Source organism: Pyrgilauda ruficollis, unplaced genomic scaffold (assembly GCF_017590135.1).
Source record: "Pyrgilauda ruficollis isolate IOZ18807 unplaced genomic scaffold, ASM1759013v1 scaffold39, whole genome shotgun sequence".
Classification (NCBI taxonomy): Eukaryota; Metazoa; Chordata; class Aves; order Passeriformes; family Passeridae; genus Pyrgilauda; species Pyrgilauda ruficollis.
The window spans coordinates 1,043,566-1,064,738 of record NW_024525378.1 but is presented as its reverse complement, the minus strand read 5'-3'; the positions used below and the strand labels follow the sequence as shown (position 1 = coordinate 1,064,738).

The 21,173-nt window shown below is 36.9% G+C and overlaps 1 protein-coding gene across 1 annotated transcript in view; it reads right to left on the bottom strand.

The window, feature by feature from the left end:
* The window catches only part of LOC121358424 (dynein heavy chain 5, axonemal-like), a 147,084-nt gene extending 126,372 nt beyond the window's left edge, over positions 1–20,712 (bottom strand). The window contains exons 1-18 of the mRNA XM_041476601.1: positions 20,694–20,712; positions 19,936–20,122; positions 17,045–17,157; positions 15,288–15,464; positions 15,106–15,180; positions 12,733–12,819; positions 11,554–11,625; positions 10,876–10,977; positions 9,788–9,974; positions 8,906–9,071; positions 8,693–8,786; positions 7,453–7,551; positions 5,921–6,102; positions 3,971–4,090; positions 3,101–3,302; positions 1,547–1,642; positions 630–803; positions 448–537 (exon numbers count right to left, since the gene is read on the bottom strand). Coding sequence (XP_041332535.1) covers positions 448–537; positions 630–803; positions 1,547–1,642; positions 3,101–3,302; positions 3,971–4,090; positions 5,921–6,102; positions 7,453–7,551; positions 8,693–8,786; positions 8,906–9,071; positions 9,788–9,974; positions 10,876–10,977; positions 11,554–11,625; positions 12,733–12,819; positions 15,106–15,180; positions 15,288–15,464; positions 17,045–17,157; positions 19,936–20,098 — 2,199 coding nt within the window. The 5' untranslated portion in view covers positions 20,099–20,122; positions 20,694–20,712. The remainder of the gene's footprint in view (positions 1–447; positions 538–629; positions 804–1,546; positions 1,643–3,100; positions 3,303–3,970; positions 4,091–5,920; positions 6,103–7,452; positions 7,552–8,692; positions 8,787–8,905; positions 9,072–9,787; positions 9,975–10,875; positions 10,978–11,553; positions 11,626–12,732; positions 12,820–15,105; positions 15,181–15,287; positions 15,465–17,044; positions 17,158–19,935; positions 20,123–20,693) is intronic.
* Between the last annotated feature and the right edge of the window lie 461 nt (positions 20,713–21,173).

The following is a 21,173-nucleotide window of genomic DNA, read 5'->3' as shown; positions in this document are numbered from 1 at the left end:
TGGGGAGGAGAAAAAAAAAAAGCACCACTTAAACAATTCAATGAGTCTAACACAGTAGAAAGGTCCTGCACGAGGCTTTTCCTCTCCACCACAGGAAAACAAAAGAAATAGAAATCTCTAAATTATGCTGTTTTAGAGACAAGATAAGACACAGAAACATAGCAATATACTTAGGAATTCAATTATTATGTAGTATTCAACTGCTCTAAGCAACATAACTCTTTTCCTGATTTTTCCTCCCAATCTTGTTCATAGAACAAAGCCTATATTATGACATACACAAGGCACTAATGGCCCACTGAGAAAGGTATACAAATGATTCCACTGTTGGATGAGCTTGGATACAAACTGTTAGAATAGCAAGTGTAGAAGTATATAAGTAAATTGTCTTTCTGTTAATAACATCCTTGAAAGATTAGGATAAATCCTCCTCTGCTAATTTCCAACCTTCAAAAGTGTGGTTTTCTTTTTAAGGAACATCATTGGATGATCAATTTTTCTGAATAACTGCTGGGCCCACATAATCTTCCCTGCTACCTAAAACACAGAAGATATGAGGTTAGATTTTCATTAACTTAAAACAGTCAAGAAATAAACTAATTTTTCTCTCTCATTTACTTCATTCTTACTGGTGGTATATTTCGTGGTATAGGTGGATTTTCCTTTTCCTTCTGATAGAGTTTTTGAATAAATTCTAAGTCTTGGCTGTACCGTTGAAGAACAATGGTATACTTCCCATTTAGATCAATATTATTTTCTCCTATTATTTCAAACTTCATCAGAAATCCCAGCATCTGTTCAGTCTAAAAAGGAAGATGCAGCATTTGCTTCAGAATGCAACAGTTCAGAAAGTCATTGTCCATAAAGTATTCTATTAATTTTATTTATTAATTTTATTTATTAATTATTTAATTAATTTAGAATATGCTATGCAAATTTGTAAGTAATTTTCTAAGAAATACAGAAAAATCCATCCAGACAAGTTTGTGAATTATACTTCCATATTTTGTCCCACACAGGACATACTTACCACTGTATAAACCAAGAAACTGTTATCACTACAGTTTAGGGGTTTTCTCCTTTTTTTCAGCAAACAGTTGTGGTAGAACACCTACACCTTTACTCACACTTCATTAACATCTCATATCTGACCAGGGCCTGAGCCATTGAACAATACTGACATTAAGGAAACAAATGGCAAATATTATTTCATTATTCATGCCAGTGAAACAGGAATAACTTAGAAATGCAACAGGAAACACCAGGATGAAGAAAGAAAATAAACTTCAAAATATAGAGCTATAAAATTGGTATGGAAACATGGAACATACACTCGGCACCAAGTAAGAATGAACATTCCTTTACAGCACTTCTGTAAGCAACTTCTAGAACATTTGTAATAGGTTTGATGTCCTCCAACATCATCTCAGGCAGCCACCAGCACAGCACAGAACACTGGCAGTAATGAAGGAGTTTAGTAGGAGCTATGTGTACTCAGCCCTTCCAAGCACCAGAAGCGGGGGTTTGCATTTGGTACCTTACTTACAGTTAAGGTCTTCTCAAAACAGGAATCCACAAATTCCTGTATAGATTCATATAATGCTGCAATTTGGTTCTTAAATTCAAGGTAATCTTTTTCAAACTAGAATAGAAGCCAAAGGAAAAAAAAGAAAAGAAACAAAAAACAAACATATATAATGCTTTCACTTTATAAAAAAAAAAAAATAACTCTTTCTGTGAAGCTTTTCAGGAATCTGTTTTATCTACCCAGTGTGTGTGTTCAGCACTGCATTAAAAAGAACAGGAACAACACCAGCAGCAAAGGCATTTACACACCAAGCAAAGCAAACAAAACATAAGCAGTGCTAGGTTAAATGAGTAAAGCCTCATCTTCATGAACACAAAGGAGCACAGAGGAACACAGACAGGCCGAGGAAAACTCATAACTTCATCAGAGAGAGCAAAGCACACTCACCAGCTACTTGCAGCCCTGCCACAGGATAGTGACCATCTCACTGTCCAGATATGAAACCCACTGAAGGCAAGTGTAAAGTGGCAGGCTCTCTAGAGCACCTTGCAGACTAATGGAGGTTGTTACCAAATTAGGCAGCTCCTACAAGTAATTTGGGTGTTTATCTGTAAGAATTTTTCCTTAAGAGTTGAAAATATTGAAGGGCTAACAAAAACAGTTCAACGTAAACTTCTCTCAGAGACCATTGCACAAGCTTGGGAAGACAGTACATAATAGATATTGCTCCAAACATTTAGGTGTAGAGAAGTCATGCCACTTTTTAACCCCTCCAAATTCCAGTGAAAAGCAAATACCCTCTTTCAGAAAGGAGCCACTCAGCAAGTATTAGAGAAACACAAAGCAAGTATTAGAGAAAGACAAGCCATCAAAGTCAGAAGAAAGCCAAAAGCACTCCTGAGGTTAATGTATAAAGGAAAGTTAATGACAGTGGCAAGCTTTAGTTCAGGAAATCGGGAAAGAAAGTCAATACTTCTAGAACTTCTTTTGTGAGGCCACTAACTCTGCAAAACAAACAGGCTATAGATCAATAAAAACAGCTCATTTCCAGCATGTCCAGGATTAAAACATGAGACTGGAGCATTTGAAAAGCCGTTTTAGTTTTTATCATTCTGTTTGGCACTGGGAGTGATATCATTCCCTTCTCCCTCTAAAATGTGCAATTATGTGCCTAACTTTGCTATAATAGTGCCATTACTATTATCTTTAATAATACTAAGTAACATTTATAATTAGACAAACTGTATTTGGGGTGTTAACATACCTAAATTAGTTTTCACTCTGCACTTCAAAATATATGCATCTCAAAACAACCAGGCTTAGGAAAATTAGCTTGTAGAATTATGTATCACACAAAACCTAGTTACAAAAAGTTAACAAAAGCATTTGAAGTAAAAAAAAAAAATTTACCCTAACACATTCAAATTGTATTAAAAGATATGAGAGCATTTGTATTATTGTTACTTAAAAAAAAGATATGCATTTTTATAATATCCAACATTCTTTGCATAACTCCAGTGAAAAGCACAGAATTAACAGAATGATTGACACACAAGTGCTGAATTCAGGTACCTCTTTTTTCCTATGGTCCAGAACATCATACTCTTTGGATTTTGTATTTGTAGCAATGATCTGGTATTGAGTAGTGATCTTGTCAATGCCTTCTATTTTTATACGCTGGAGCTCTAAAAGGCTTTCCATAGTATTGCTCATATATAAAATTTTCTCCAAACGTTTACAGAAGGTCTCAAATTTTCCAAATATGTAGTTTTCACTAGCAATAAAAAAGAGGGATTTCTATGAATATCTCTCTGCAACAGATTTTTATTTAACCCACATATATTCTACCAGAGCTGTTATCAAGTTTTACACACACACAAAAAAAAATACTGCAATGATTACATATCAACAAAAAAATTTCAAACTCACATACATAAACCAGAAAATGCTTAATCCTTACATGTCAATTAAAAGCCTTAACCACATTTCACAGGAGTAACTCTTTCAAATAAGATATTTGCAGGAGAAGAAAATATGAACAATACCAAGAAATGCCCCATGATTTAAGTGTCCATACAGGTAAAACACTCCTTGGCATTATGATAGAGAAGCTAGCTCAAAGCTGACTGAATTCCCTGAAAGTGTTTTCACTTATATTCATGATTCAAAATTTTTACGATTTTATACCATGCATATTTATTTGTACTCATTTAACAAATGACTAATTTCCCCTGAAGTCCCATTGGACACGTGCTGAATCAACAAGTGACTGCCAAAAGCCTGGTTTATTCCTGAATAAAAATTAAAAGGTCATCTTCTGATTATAAAAAGTACTTCATCTTAATTGAATATTTAGCTTTTCTTTTACCCAGCAGTTATAATTACATCTCATTTATAAATTGTACTCATCAATATGATTCAATATGGGAGTGAGTTATTTACCTGATATTAAACTGTTTGTAACTTGGATTTTCCTTTAGCTCTTCCCTAATTTTCTGAAAGGATGCTTGGTACTTTTCTTTGAGGAAAATGCATTGCTGTATCCTCTTTAGCAGTTCTTGCCTGAGAAAGAAAATACAGAAGACAGAGAATCATCCTAAGGTCTTCAAAAGAGTATAAATAAAAACAAAACATTTTAGTCAAATGCGCAACTTTGCAAAATAAGAACACAAAATTATACGCTACATGAAAAACACTCAAAATGTGATCATTTTGAGTCAAAAGGTTTTGAATTGAACCTGTTATCTAGATTGGATATTTTTATCTTGGGTTCGTTGTCATCAGTCCTAGTTGCATGTCCTAGTCCACAAAGGATGTATAACAGGTCCACAAAGGATGTATAACAGGTTAATTCTGGCTACCAAATACTTGCAGTTTGCAAGTTCCTCATCTTGTGCAGTTGCCCATTCCTCATCTGAGTATTGCTGATTGGTTTTCCTTTATTTGTTTGGGGTTTTTTTTCTAAGCAGACAAAACTGGAGAAGTATTTTTCCACACTAAAATGAGGATGAGGAGAGTCCTGTTTCTTTAAAAAGATACACCAGGAAGAACTTAGTTCCTAAGTGCACAGATAGTTACATCTTACACACAATTGTTCATTAACTCTGAAGTGCCACATGAGATGCACAGATGAGGCATGGAAACCAGCCATAAGCCATTTGCCCAGAGCTGTTCCTTCACTTTGGCTTTGTCTTTCATCTTCCAAAAGATTACTAGGGATTAAAATTATAGTCAAATTTATAGGCTGAAACCATTAACTGGGACAAACTTTTGCAGGGATAGCAGATTAAATAAATGAGAAGAATGTCTTTAAAATAAATTCAGGCAGAATAAACAAAAAAAAAAAAAAGCATTCTACTTACATTAACTCTTTAGAATAAACATAACCAGTACTTAATTGACTACAGGTAATTTCTGAAAAATTCCCTTTATCAACACCAAAATACAGGAGGAATCAAAACTGTTAGATTTACTTTTATGTCTCCTAGCCTGTCACCTCAGTGTCACTTTGACTTGGCCGGAATTTAAGCAGAGACATCCTGCTCTCATGAAGCTCATAACACCTTTTCCTTTTCATGTCAATACCCTTAATCTTACTCCAGTTAGACTATTCTAAAAGACTATTCCAATTATTAATTTCCTAGTTGACAACTTCAGATGTCATGTTCATCTTAACTTCTCTCTGTGGTTTCCCCCATCTTTTTTTGCATGAAAATAATTGACCTGCTCTTATAGTAGGTGTTCTTCCTATATTACCTGCACTTGTCATCCTTCAGATACACTTGTTCTGCCAGTGACATCAGCATTCACCACCCAATAAATAAGTTTCATACAAACACCTCAGTACTTCCATTTATGCTGAGTGTAGCACTTGGGCAAGTAGCTGTAGAGCAGCTAACTCACCCCTTCCCTGAAATGTCCCACAATAAAACTGAGTTGTGATTTTGGTCCTGCTATATATTCTTCCCTTCCTCAAACTGTCTTTCATGTCCAGTAACAGCAAAACAAAAATCTTGGATGGAAGTTTTTCAGTCTGTCCTTGGAGCTTTTTTATGAAGTATTTCAGCTCCCAGTTCCAATTTCTTAAGTGTGTTTTGGTCTAAAAAAATCCATGTGGACAATATATCGAGTGTTGCATACTAGCATATATTGCACAGTTTTATTTGCAAGAAGTTTTTTTTTAAACACATTGTAAATTAGTTTTTGCAGAGTACTTAATTCTACACAGAATTAGTAGTTGCCAGCTTAAAATTAACTCAGAAATCAGTGACAATGATTCCTGTAGAAGGACAAAGGGCTACTTAAATTTACCTATTAATCATCTTGATGATTAATCTGTAACTTTACTTCTAATATCAACAACAGAAAAAGAAATTATTAAAATTTTATCACCTGTCCAGGTCCCAGATTTTTGAAACCCCTTCACATAGATAGGTCTTGCATGTGTTAATCATTTGATTGGTGATTTTAAGAAACAGGGATGTCATGTGTTCTGACGTGTTGTAGTATGGTGATGTACAGTAGATCATAAAGACAGTGTTCATCAAGCTGGGAATGTGTTCCATCACTGTTACCTGTAACAGGGGAAAAAAAAAAAAAAAAGGGAAATACAGAAATCAGAAAGAAATCAGACAGAAAGACAGAGTTTCCTGAAATTTAACACAATTAAAAGTGTGACAGCTCTGGAAATATGTTTATCAGTGGACAAACATCTTTTTGTGTTTTTTGCCATTATGAAATGGATCATCCAATTCACTATCACACCTTGATCAAGTCAAAAAGCATGGGAAAAGGGCAATGAATAAGTGAATAGGTCTTTTACAGACTGGGATTTTCCACAGGAAAACCAGAGGCTCTACTCTGCTTGGCCATGGCCTCTAGTATAAGAAGGTGCTGCAATCTGCTTTGCAGAGGAATATACTACCTGAGGAAAAGAGGTCATACACTGCTGGAAAAGAGCTGGATTTCCGTAGGAAAGACAACAAGAAAGTTGGCCTTTGCTCATTTTGTCTAGATCTCTACAGAAGAGAAATCCAGAAAGGGGAGGCTAGGTAAAAATAATCTCACTTTCATTGGACACAACTATAGAGTTTTCTTTCCCACATAAATATTTCAGAGAAATGCATGCAAGACAGATACACTGAGAATCCAGAACAAGAGACTGGTCTAGAAAAGAGTAAAAAAAAGTATGGCAAATGTGTCTAAAAGTCAAGTCCAATACGGCAGAACAGTGAATATTTGCAAAAGAAGTGCAGTGTAAAATAGCAGAATGGATTCAAAAGAGATGAAGCTTTGAAAATATAATTTAGAAAAATTGCTACCAGCTGGATTATATGTAATTGTTCTGAACTATGTAAGCTTACACAATTTTACCTAGTGCCTGTATAGTTAAAAATCATATTCTCACTTTAAAAAATGAACTCTGAGACCATATGGTTATGAAAATAAATTTTATTGACAATGCAACCTACAAGAGAAAGAGCTTTAATCTGTAAAATAAGTGGAAGCTGACGAATTTCAGCGCAAGCCAAGGTTTAAGATAATTTTATGACCTATGCAATAAAACAATCCCAAGTAATTCCTAACTAAAGCATGCAGACAGAAGAGCTGCCATATGTGAGACCCAAGCTCACAAAGGCAATTCAGATCATTACTGGGTTAAGAAAAACACAGTGTGATGCTTATTTTTTTCATATCCTTCAATTAACTTCTGGAATGATGACTACTTAACAAAAAGGTATTTTATTATTATCTGGTTAATTCAAAATCAGTAGGCTCAATTAACTAATGCCTAAGGAGTTAAGATGTCCACTAATAATTAAGTGAAAGAGTTAAACATTAAAAGGGAAAATAGCTTTTTTACATCAACAAAAACCCTTCCTTTCTTTTTTGAATTTCACATTAAGTGCCTTTACAGTACTTACAGGTGAAGCACAGGCAAGTGGACCAAAAAATTTATCCAATGTATATAAATATCTCACATTGTCCTTAGCTTCATTGGCAGCAATTGTTATACTACTGTCCTGAAGGGATGAGAAAAAAAAAGAAAGGAATAGGATGATTACTGTGAAAATTTTCTGAACAGGTTCTTTCTCTTTTACAGCACACAAGGCTATGATTAAATCTTACACTTTCCCACAGAAGTGCTTTCAAATATGTATTTATTTTTCACATGAGAAATAAATGCTTCTACATGCAAAAATTGCTAAGAACTTCCAAGGTCAGCAACATTTTGGATGTGATTTAAAAGAAGTCCTTACTTAGACCTCCAAAGCTTTTTCTTCCTTATGGATCCAACTTAGATTTTAGAATGGTTTCTACACAGGAACCATTCTACAGAACTTAGACAAGATCCCTGAAATGGTACCAGGGTGCTTCCCAACGTTGTTTAATAAACACTTGTGGGGACAATGCGTTCACAACTAATGCCTGTATATCCTTATATTCATGTCAGGTGGAACTATTCACTACTTAGAGGGCTAGTTCATAGGAAGAAAGAAATGTAGTTCATCATCCTTGGCTCGTACTGGCTCTGTACAGACATTTTCATTTATCCAAACTCCATTTATCACAAAAGTCTGCAAATATGGTAATCACAAAATCAAAAACCTTTCCTGGTCTATTCTTAAAACAGTAGAATACTTTCTTAAGCAATAGAAGACATACATTCTGGGGGTGGGGGTGGGTGGGGGTCTTATTGACTGTATATGACCTACAGCTTATTTTCTGGCTTGCCCACAATTGTGCTGATAATTTTACATTACAGATATCCATTTATGTGAAGTAGCAGTTATGCCACTAGAAGTCTGCTCTCAACAATTCTAAAAGCATTATGAAGAATTTTCAGACTTCTACAGCTGGCCTGCACAGGGTTCAGCTTGTCAGAGACAAAAAATGTTGTATCACTGCACTACTTTACTTTCACACAAGCTTTCCACTTATAATGTTAATAAAAGCAGCATTACAAAAGCACTGACTTCAAGTTATCTATTTAATTTCAAGATCATTGATGCCATATGTACCAACAAATGGATAATAAACCACAGTGTAAAACCAGCATAAACAATCAAAGTTATTTTTATTTTTAGCATTGTGTTCAGTTCTCTATCTATCACAATACAGTACTGTAATAATTTAAAATTCTAATTAGAAAGTAGTAATTACCAGTTCCTTCCACTGCTGTAATGTCTTTGATCTTGCTGCCTGAAGAATACTTATAATTTTCTTTACTTTTGAACTCTTGATCTCATCTAAAAGGCTTTCAAGAAAGAAACATACTTAATACTCTCTCTCTCTGGAATAAAAGTTTACACTTATTTTCAAAAAATCCTTTTTTTTTTTTTTATGACGCTGTGAGAAATAATGCAGGGATTTCACCTGTTAAATGATGACATTCTTGACTTCCAGTGTTCCAGCTCTGCAGATGGACCAACATCATCAGCTTCTCTTCTAATTTGCTCACTCTCCACTAAAACTTGTCTAATCTGTTTGGTCCAAATCATGACCACTTCTTCAAGTTTCTCAGTGACCTCTCTGTTAGCGCCTTCAAAACCATAGAATTGGACAGTTTTATAAGCACTGAGAAATAAATACAGAAATTTAAACTACAGAAGCTAAGTGTTCTTGCCAAACATAATGTGAGACTCTGTAAACTCTGTATATTTGAATCACCGACCAGCAGGAAAGGATTAAGACTGTAACAACAAGGTGCGAACAGAACACACAATACTTGTGTCTACCTACTCTGTTACTATTGCATATCCTTTACAATAGAAACAGTTAGAAATACAGTGAGTTCACAAGAAATGGTAGAAAGCTATTGTTGAAAGAGACATAATTACTCTTTTTCTTCCAAAAAAAAATATGTAAATAAGTCATTTTTTTAATAAATACAGGTGGTTTTATTCACAGAGTCAGACAACATTGGATAGGATTTTCCCAGTATCAAAGAAAGTGAATAGTACACATACTAGTATATGGATTCACTCAGCAACTACTTGGCTAGTAAACTAGGAGGGATTCAGACAACAGCTTGCATGGTATATCAAGCAACTACCTAATTCTTTAAGATCTATGAAGTAAAGTATGGGCAAATGATTGATGGTCTTATAATTAAACAATCACAAACCTGGCAAGAGTAAGCAGAAACATGTAAACAGTTCAGGGAAAATGAATTAATTCGTCACAGTAAATTTTTACTTATAACATTTATTTTATAAACAGCTTCATTTTGTTTGCTTTGGTGTAGGAATTACTCACCTGCAGTTATGTAGTCAGATGGGTTCTGTAAGTTTCTGACATAAACATCAATATCCACTTTTGTGAGCTGAATTTTATCTTCTATATTCTGTCTAGATGATGACAAAGTACCCACAAATTTATCCACTGCATACAGAAAGTCTTGTATCTGGCTGTTCTTCAAGCCTTCTTTCACAGCTCCCCAGTTCTGATTATTTTATGATTTATGCAAAAATAAAAAAGTGAGGGTTGTGCTTATTTTTTTTTTGACCACAAAAGGTATTTTTAATTAGAAAAGCTTCATTATTCATGGCAGTGTAGAAAGATTTATCAACATGACCTTTAAAATATACTCATTGAAACTTTAAAGCATGCATTGATTTAATTACTCAGTAAGACAAGAAGAGGCAGACAAGCAAGAGACTCTAAGAAATAAAAGTCTCTGACTTGACTCTGAAGTCAGCTGTCACTGATTTTACACTGGATTGTATTTTGTTTAATTTTTTTTTCTCCTTCTGAACAGAGACAACCGACTCTAAAGTCCCTTTCTGCTCAGGGGGAGAGAAAACGACAGCGTATGGCAGCAGCATATAGCACCATCATTCTCAGCAGACAGTGAGCTTCTTTGTACTTGCCACCTCTGAACGTGTGCTTCCAGAGGCCCCTGAACAAACAGATGCTTTACAAGTGCCACAGAATGAGGACAACTCAAAGAAGCTGGATATTCTGAATATAACGTTGCTCACGCTGTCCATGCTCCAAGAATAAAGTCATGGACTAATCCCTTGTGCTGCCAAGACTGGACACTTTTTACAATCCAGGTTTAATCTAGTTTTCATAAAGTCATCACAGCTTTACCTCGGTATGGTTGCTGTGTTCTCCTTTGTCATAATAATTAAAGCTGGCACTATTGCTAGAAAATAAACAGCTACATGAACTTCAAACATTTGTTTATGTACAAATTGCATTACTCTCATAAAGGCCTATATTAGACTTTTATCTTCTTATATTCTCTGTTCTAGGTCCAAGAGAAGCACAAACAGAATTGCAGCAGCAACATGCCTTACTTCCATGTGTTCTAGAGAAAAACAGACTGATTGTTTGATTACCTGTTGGGATTTCAGCGCTGGTATCATGATCTGGGACAAGAAGAATTCCAGGCCCTGAAGAATACTTCCATTAGTACAGTCAAACATGCCAAAATTCACCTCCTTTGGGAAGAAACAAAAATTAGCCCAATGCATGTCAACTTCTGCAGCATTACACTATTTGAGTGAAATTTAGATACATGGCAGACACATTCACAGTCCATACCTATGCAACATGAGTATCTCTGAAAGTCAGAAAAGGCTGTTACAGTACTTTTTTATACACAACAAACTATGAGAGACTGGAAAACCTTATGTTAGTTTCAAAACTTATCTTTATCTTAAAAGTCTAAAAGATACAATTTAAGTGCATCATTTCAATAATTTAGGCTCATTACTTAAAATAAGATCTTCCAGTTTAGGTCCTTATTCCCTACTGTCATTAAATTGTATGTTTCAATGACTAATTAATAATGATTTTTATTAATTAAACTCTTGGGTTTTAATAATACTGCAGTAGCTAATTTATAAATCATTAGAATTTTATCACAAATGCTTACTCTTATGAAAAAGAACTTCTGTTAACCATAAAACTAGGCATTTTCATGACAGCATTCCCCATTTTTTTCTGACTCCAGTTGCATGAATAAAGGTCTGAGAAAATATGAACATGTGAATACTGCATGAGTTTGCTCTGACCTGAGAGACATTTGATGCAGTTATAACTTCATCTGATGTTCTTAGGAAAAATGCACAAGTTCCTGTAAAGTCCTGAAAATAGGACCAAATGCATACAGTTAAAAAGAACACAAGTATACAATAAAAGTATTTTACTTTAAAGTTTACCTACCCTAAAAATGTGCTGAAAACAAAACAGTAAAAAATCAATTACTAAAAGAGATAGTGAAACTGTTTGCAGGATATTTGAAAATCTGTCCTTCTCAAATCAAATACTGGTTTTTTCCTGTCTGACACAAGAATGCCAAAAATTCCCTTTTGGACAGACTGGTGCAATGTTGCACCTCTACTAAGAAAATGCAGTACAGGGAGAATTTGTGAGCTAGACTATTTCTTGTTATTGTATTTGAAAGATGCTTATTTTACTTATTTATCTATTAAACCTAATAAAAACTCAACCATAACAAATTTGAGAATCCATTCTGGTTGGCCCAATTGGCAGAGGAATGAAAGGCACTTTTCCCCTGAAAGCAAGAAAGATTTCTTCTGCTATGTCTTTTTTGGGATTACAATGTTGCCATAAGCTCTTTGGGGCTGACAAGAAACAACAACAATAAGAACAAAAATGAAAACTAAAGCATCACCAGGGCATATTGAAAGACCATTGTATATGAAGAGCCAATTTCCCCCAAAAGAGATGGAAAAAATCAAAATGAATCAAAAATCTTAATGATGACTCTGAATATGCTGTAGACTAAGGCTTGATATTACAGGAAGGAGATTATTATAAGAATTTGAATGGAAGAAAGGATTTATTAAAGGTATTTTTTGAGTAATGTGCAGTGTTATTATAAGAAAGGGCATAGAAAACCACTGAAAAACTGCACTTTTAAACTAGAAGTGCACAAGCCCTGGAAAACAATTAACATGCAGTCACTAAAAAATTGTTAGGATCTGCAATTTTTAACAAGGATTTATTTGACCTGCTCTCCTCTCAGACAGTGAAATCACTACTTCTTTACTGATGAAGGCCAACTTCAGCTCAAGAAATGCTGGGAGACCCTGCATTATAAGAACAGGGACTAAGTACTTAAATATCTATCCAAGGATTACAACAATTTGTATAACACTGCAGAACAGTTAAGCCTTTTCAATATTTTACTTTTTAAATGTCATCTAAAGATTTTTTTTCAACCATACCTCAGTGGAACCCATGGCAATAAATAAATTCTTCTGAGGCAAATTGTTTGTTGACCCATCTGGCCTCAATGATGCATTCGACTTTTGCTAGCAATTAAAATATAAATAGGAGGTTAATTAAGTAAAAACTACATCATACAAATACTTCCTCCATTTTAATATATGAATTATAACTAAGTCCATTTTGATTCAGCTTGTAATTCCCAGGTACAAATCATGAGGTTTGCATTCTCTAGAGAATAAGCTTTGCCTGAATCCCAGTAAACAGTTTCACAGACCCGTTCTTTCAGGAAAAAAAACCCCAAAAAACAACAATAACAAAAACAAGAAGGGAGAAAAGTCTCAGAAAAGAAAAGAAAATTAAATCTGAAGTGATTCCTACTGAAACTTCCTCTATGAAAACAAATTTAATGTCTCACAGAAACAGTCATATGCTTGGTCTGCAAAATCAAAATGTAACTGTGAATGGGACTCACAAGCAATGCCATCAGCTAGATCCTGTCAACAATGCAAAGAAATTTATCTTTCTGCCCATTTCTTTAACCAGACATCACAGAAAAACTTTCTCCCAGGGAAGCCTTGCTGCCACTGGTCCCTCTCCACTGACGTAGCTTTAACCTCTTCTCTTTGAAGCAACAATAAAGCCTAAACCTAATAAAGACCTGCTTTCTCTAATTATGTGTCATGTATTTTGGAAAATAACTTGGAAGAATGTGACAGAAAAAAATGTGGGACAAGCTTGCAGGTTTATTTCTCTTTAAAGTTGAGGAGAGCATTCTTTCTAGGAAGTCAAGTGTTCAGCTCCTGCTAGACTGAATATATAATGTGTGATATACAGGGGTGGCTCCTCACTTCCACCCCAAATCAGCATCTGCTGACCCCTGCAAGTGGTTTCAAGTGAACACCATGCATATGAGATGGTGAAAAAAGAGATGAGAAGTAGCAAAGAAAGGATCTTTGATAAATCTTGGTAAGGACATGCCTACTAGTCAGGCCAATAGTCTGCCCTGCTCAGTATTTTGTTTCCAAGAACAACAGGGCAAGCACATCTAATACTGCCCTTGAGTAAACTCCAATTCTCCAACGTGCTTGAAATCAAATTGTTGACAGAACAGTCAAATTAATGAGATCTCTTCACTCATCAGAATGTGGTGAAAGATACTAGAGCTATACTTTCCATCAGAAACATTTTTCTGCTATGCTGCTTCTGAAACAGAACTCTCACAATTTTTTTTGAATGGTTAAAAGGGTCAAAATAAAAAAAAATTAAATGCAGCAATGAAATGCTTCATTTAACCCAGGCTAGGCATTTATTCCTATTTGTCAGTTAAGGAAAATAGCGTCAAGATTTTTAGTTTCATCTTGATTTAAGTCAGAGAACAAGATATTCATCCCAGAAATGTGCATGCCTAGTCCCAGTGTAATGAAAAACTGATTAAACTGTTTTGACAGCAAAGTTCATTCTGTGCTTTGCAAAGTCTCTAAGCGATTCCAGTAACACTCAAAAGTTCTTTTAATTTATCTAGGTTATAATGATTCTGTAATTCATTCTGCATTTAACTGATGATCAAGAATTATCAGTTGAGTTTTTCTCCTCAACGAGCCCAAAATACCACCACAGGGTGAATTAGCTCTCCCTCTCCACGGCTCCTCACTGGCACAATTTGAAAGGACTGATGAAGGACTTCTGCAGTTCTGGAAGCCCACAACAGTTGTGTTAGGCAATGCCAAGGTCACTTGGCACTTTCTGATATCACATACTCAGTGGAAGCTAAACAAATTCTTTCACTCTTTATGCAGAGGCTTCTCCTTCTCAAAACATAAAGGGAGAAAAATACAACTTGGGAACCACAACTACCTTATTTCTAGTCACAGTTTTTCAAGCTTATTTTCTGCAGAATGGGACAGACCTGAATATGACGCCACCTTAATTTCACCCCCTTGAATAAGTGCTTTGTCCATAATGGAGTTGGTGCAGTTCAAACCAAAAGAAAATAAACTGGTTCTTACACAAACAGCTTCCCCATTCCTATAATACTTATGCTAGCTAATCTACTATTTTAAACTCTGAATACCATGAACACTTTGTCTCAGTTATCTCAATCACTTTTGAAATCTGAATTTTTACTTGGCCATTTTTAAGTTTTCTCTTGTGAAAACAAGAACGGTATCAAACTACACCACAAGGCATCCTGCAATTTCCATGTAAGCCAAGACGGAAGTATTTAAACAGTGAGGATCAAGTTCTTTCTACACTGGCATAAATAGCAAAACAAAAAATCCATTAATATTTTTTGAATTCTGCAACAGTCATGAGATTAATTTTTTTTTAAATGCAAATTAGCTTTTGCAGAAGCAATAATGAAAACATACCTGCAATACATCTTGGTAAAAGAAGAGCAACTTTTTAAGTCCAGTAGGGGCAAAGAATTGTTCTATTAGTTGAAACTAAAAAAAAAAAAAAAAAAGTACAATTGTAGATAATTGTGATATAGCTTCAAATCACTGAAAATTTTGGAAATATTTCTTGTAATAACAATTAAATCAGTATTTACCTTGTCATCAGAAATAATAGCCTCCTCCACTTGCTGCTCACTCAAGTCTATCCCATCTGCTAATCTTGATATCAAATACCTGTGTCTTCCATCTATCTGAGCTCTTCTCTCCTCCTTGGTTACCTTGGCTTGCTTGGCTAGTTCTTTTCTGCTTTCACTGGAAAGTACTTTACTTTTCTTAACAGGGGACTACAAAATAGAAGTTTGTTATAGAAAGATTATTTTTCCTCACTTAAAGATTGTATTTTATATTGTTGATCTTTAAGCTGGTTTCATAAACTACATACTAGCATGAAAAACATGAAAAAATTACATTTAAGGAATGTACAGGGAAAAGAACAGTAATAATTATCTCGCTAGACCAGAGTTATTTCTCAATATAAAGCTGCTATGAAAACTACATATCTGAAACTCCAGGATCTCAGAACCAAATGTGGATGCACGCTAAGGTCACAATACAAATGTAGCACAATACAAATGTAGCAAATGTATAACAGCTCTAATTCAAATCTCAGCTTTGTGAATCCAGATTCCAAACTTCTCTATGTCCATATTCCAGATTTAGGATCAATCTCTACACTGCATTTTAATACATAGCATCAAGTTATTACCCTAAAGAAAATAAATAAACCAAATCACTATAAAATCAGGTAATGTATACAATCAGGAATAAATATACATTTGATGATTAATGTACAGATCCTATAAATGTAGCACCACAATTATAAAGAGGGAGATTTATGTTAAAAAAGGATTTTCAAAATTGTCCTATCAGTGTGAACAAGATTGAAAATAGATGTGGTGGCTAACATTTTTAAGTCAACAGGAAATCCTCAGAAGCTATATACAGTTGAGAGAAGCTTCTGGGCTTCTTTCCTTTTTTGGGGGACAAATGTTAGTTTTACCACTCCGTCATTAGGGGGCGCATTCCTACAATATGGAAAACTGAAGATTTGTGTAAATAAGTAACCACACAGATCATTTCCCTCTACACACAACTCCCACTGACATGAGTATCTGGAGTTTGGAAACATCTGAAGTGTATCTGTACCTTATAGTGTTTGCTGGAGAGAAAAAAAAAATAAATTACACCACTTCCCAGTACTCTACACTAATTGGAATTGTAATTAATCATTCCTACTCCTGGATTAAAAACAAGGAAGCTGGCCAAGTTGCACCTTTGCTTCCTACCATTTGGTCTTACCGCAGAATCTGAATGGATGTTTTCTATCCACCTGCCCTTCTTAGAGACCAGGAGACAGTGACAAAGTCTGAATACCTGTAGCTGTTGGTCAGCACTCTTTTGATATCTCTAAAAGCTAATTGTGATTCACCATGTAGTTCCCAACTGATCTATGTCAGTCTTTTATCATCTCTGGTTTCCATGTCAACAACCGGATCTCTTTTTTTGCATATGCCTTCCCCGATGCAGTATGACCTTATTCAAGTATTCTCAAACAACATTCATTTTCATAATGGCAAAGGAAGAATATTAACCAGTGGATGATAAAAAAAAATATGTCAAAGAACCCAAAATCTGAGCAACACACATTATGAGAACAGAAAGGCAGTGCCCTAACACTATAGACACTTTTGAGTGGTTCACTATTTCTTTTTCCTTGCAATTAACAGAGACTGAAAGAACTCAGCATGCTTCAATATTAGACAAACTTTTGTCAGTGAAGACTTAAATAAAAATTTATACAGAAGAACATTTAATGGACAAAAGGCAGTTGAGTCACCACCTGTTTTAGAACAGAAACACTTGCCGGAAGAACAGTAGTCAGAGATGATCCTGTGACAGCAGATCCTAGCTCACTGCTCCTTGTCTTCAGGTTCCCTCCATGTCTATGATATTTGCTTTCTGTCTCTAGTTAAAAGAAATTACAAGTTCTAATTATTCAAGTACAACAAATGCATTTACAAGACCTGCAGTGTTGTGTCTTCATATTTGCTAGCTAATATCTTCTCATACTGGGGAAAGTGAGACCATTTTATTTCTCAGAAAATGATATTTACATCCCATCATTGGCAGCAAATAGGATCTCCAGTGGAGCATGCAGTATTGCTTATGAGCAGTTCACCAAACTTCCATGAATTACTGTTTAATCTAGTTTATATAAATAATAAGACTGTGACTAAAACTCGAATTCTAATAGCACTGATTTCCATATAAATTTTCTATCAAATTGCATCTCTTTTCACCTAATTAATATGTATTCTATACAGAATCATAGAATGGTTGGGCTTGGAAGGGATACTGCTCAAGCAGGGTTACTTAAAGCAAGTTGTCCAGGACAGTTTCCATATGGCTTTTGAGTAACTCCAAGGATGGGGAATCCATAACCTCCCCTTCTGGGCAATCTGCACCAGTGCTCAGTCACCTTCACAGTGTTTCCTGATGTTTGAAGAGAACCTCCTGTGTTTCAGTTTCCACCATTCATTGCCTCTGGTCCCATCACTGGACACCGTGGAGAAGAGCTTGGCTCTGTCTTCTGTACACCTCATCTTTACATGGAACCTTCAGGCATTTGCATGGGTAGATAAGATCCCATTCAGGCCCAGCTCTTACCCTTTCCTCACAGAAGAGGTGTTCTACTGCCTTCATCATTTTCATGGCCCTTCACTGGACTCTTCCCATATATCCATGTCTCTCTTGTACTTGGAAGCCTAAAACTGGACACCCTACTCCAGGTGAGGCCTCACCAGTGTTGAATGAAGAAGACGGATCATGCCCCTTAACCTGCTGGCAATACTCCTTATCCATCCCATGGTATCATCAGCCTCCTTTGTCACAAGAGCCATTCTTGGCTCATGTTCAACTTGCTGTCCACCGGGAATCTCAGATTCTTTCCTGTCAATCTGTTTTCCAGCTGTTCAGCCCTCAGCTAGTATTGTTGCATGGACTTGTTCATCCCCAGGTGCAGGAATTTTCTCCAGCCTCTCTAGGCTCCTCTGGATGGCAGCACAACCCTCTGATTCATTGCCCAACCCTCTCTTTTATGTGTTCTCAGCAACCTTGCTGAGGGTTCCCTCTGCCCCATCACCAGATCATTAATGAAGATGTGGAACAGGACTGGACCCCCAGAGTACTGACCCCCAGAGTACACTGCTACCTTCTGGGCTCCAGCCAGACTGTGCTGCTGATCACCTTCTGAGCTGGTTCAATGTTTTCAATCCATCTCACTTTCTCCTCAGACAGCCCACACTTCCATAGCTTCTCTATGAGGATATTACAGGAGCAAAGGGGAAATTTAAACTGTAACTGCTCATTAGCAGTACTTTGTAACCCAGGAACAATCTGGCATAGAGAGCAAGAAGGTCCAGCTGCAGAAGGGGTTTAACTGGATGGAAGCAGGAAGGAATACAAGCGGCAGAACAATCCCTTGTAAGGGAGTATAGTTTCCCTTGGTGATAAGAAACAGCCACAGCTTTTTCTTGTAGCCATCCTGGAACGCCTGGCTCAGAATCTACCTTTGGGCAGCAGAGCTGGTGCTGGGGGATGGACCCAAGGCTGGGCTGAGGTGCTTCATGCTGATGCTTACAGGACTGTGCTGGGGCACCTGCATATAAGGAATTGCTTCAAGAAGCATCTTTGCAGACTTCCTGTAGAATCAGTTATGGTTTTAAGACTGTTCAATGCATTGTTCATTATTTTTTTCTATATTTCAGCACAAATGTGTGTCTAACTCACCTCAAGGGGAACAATAAAAAATTCTCAACAGGAGAATGTCAAAAGCCTTACTGAAGAAAAGGCAGACCATAGTCACCGCACTCCCCTCACCTACCAAACCAATAATTTCATTTCAAAAGGAAATGAGGTTGTTCACATTTCTTCCCTTGCTAAATGCATGCTGATTACTCCCAGTCATCTTCTTTCTTTGTGTGCCTGGAAATGGTGTCCAAGATTCATCGCCCCACCACCTTCCCAGGGACTGAGGTGAGGCCAACTAGCCTTTAGTTCTCCTTTTTGCCCTTCTAGCTTTCCTCCAGGCCTAACACCCCTCTCCCAGTTGCCATGAATATTTATTTATTCAGTGCTATCTAACATGATCCTCTTCCACAAGGTCAGTGAATACATAAGCAAAGTGGACATAGGTAAGGGATGCATCCACACGCACAGAGGTAGATGGCTATGTTCAATAGCCTTTGAACTAACTAATTTAATCTATTACCACTATTAAAATATTCCAGAAAAGACATACCATATTATGTGTCATATTATAAAGTACACTACATTATGGACTACTACCCATTTTAATTTTTAAAAAATGGTTTGAATCATGTTACTATGATTCAACACTAGGAAATCTTCTATGGTATCAGAGTTGCTGTGGATGACCCTGTAGATATATATATATACATATTTATACACATATATATACATATACATACATATACATATATATGTCTGTGAAAAAATATACATATATATATAAACATATATGCATTTGTTTATTTATATGTAAATATTTATTTATAAGGCTGGAAACTGCACACTCAGCACACACGGTCCCTACACTAGCAGATACAGAATAGCACATACAAACTTAAACATTCTACCTAATTTTTGGTTTCTCATTTTCTTCCTGGATTTTTTTTTTCCCATACAAAGCTGACATGAAGTACTCATTATTTTTTCCCTTACCTTTTTTTATAGCAATGAGAGGTGGACAGAGATCAATATGAGGTTTAGAAGAAAGTTGTGTTGCTCTCAGTTGCTCGGATTCCTGCTGTGCAGAGTGACCATGAGAGGAACTGGGCTCATCTCGTCCCCCTAACTCGGTTTCACCTCCTACAGTCTCCTCCATCTGCACCACCCCAGAAAAATCAACCTAAATCAACAATACAGAAAACGACTGCACAGTGTAACATTGTAATAAGGACACCTTCAGTATTTTTATCCCTGTTACAGCAACAATATGATAGACTAGCAAGGAAAGGGGGGCAAAATACCTCTACTTTCAGTCGGTGATTAAAAAAGAGAAGATCTAAGCCGTTTTCGAAATTATAAAATCTTCTTTAAGGGTGCCTGTTACCAAAACTTTATTTCTAATTGCATAACTACAGTTTTTCTCCAGTCAGACTGCCGCAGGTGGGAACTCACGCCTTGGGGGACAGGTTAAGCTCCTTCTGAAGCTCCTGCAGGCGCAGGTCCCGCTGCCAAGTGCCGGCACCGAGCGCCGGCCGCCGCATCCGCCGAGTCCCGAGCGGGTTTTGCCGCCTGCGGTCTCTGCTGGGCCCTTGGAGCCGCCGGCAGCTGCCATGGCAACCGCTACACAAACCCCGCGGGCAGCCCAGCCCCCAGCCCGCGCCTCGCCTGCCCCCATTTCCCGCTGGATTCAGCAAGCCGGCGCTCATTTCTTAACCACCCGTCTTTTAAAAAGCGCCGTAGTTTTCTCTTACATGTAAATTAAACCCGGAGCCTCAGCGATTGTGAGGTGCCGAGCCAGGGGAGATCGTGGTGAGGACTCCTGACACATCCCTTGGTGGCATGGCAGCGCCCTGGCGTCTGGGCGAGGCGTGAGGAGAAGCCCACACCGCGGGCTGGGTGAGGAGTTGCCCTTCTCCTCTGCCGGCATAAGCAGCTTTCACAGGGATCTGAAGGCACCGCGTGAAGCGCAGCTCAGCCAGCTTATCCATTTTAATTACGGAATCACAGAATGGGTTAGGCTGGAAAAGACCTCTGAGGTCATCGAGCCCACCCAGGCTGGCCCAACACCACCGTGTCAAGCAGATCATGGCATGGAGCCACATCCAGTCATGTCCTGAACACCTCCAGGGACGGTGACTCCTCCACCTCCCTATGGCAGCCCATTCCAACACTTAACAACTCATCCCGTGAAGAAATCGCTCCGTGTGCTTCCTTTTTTTTTCCCCGACGAC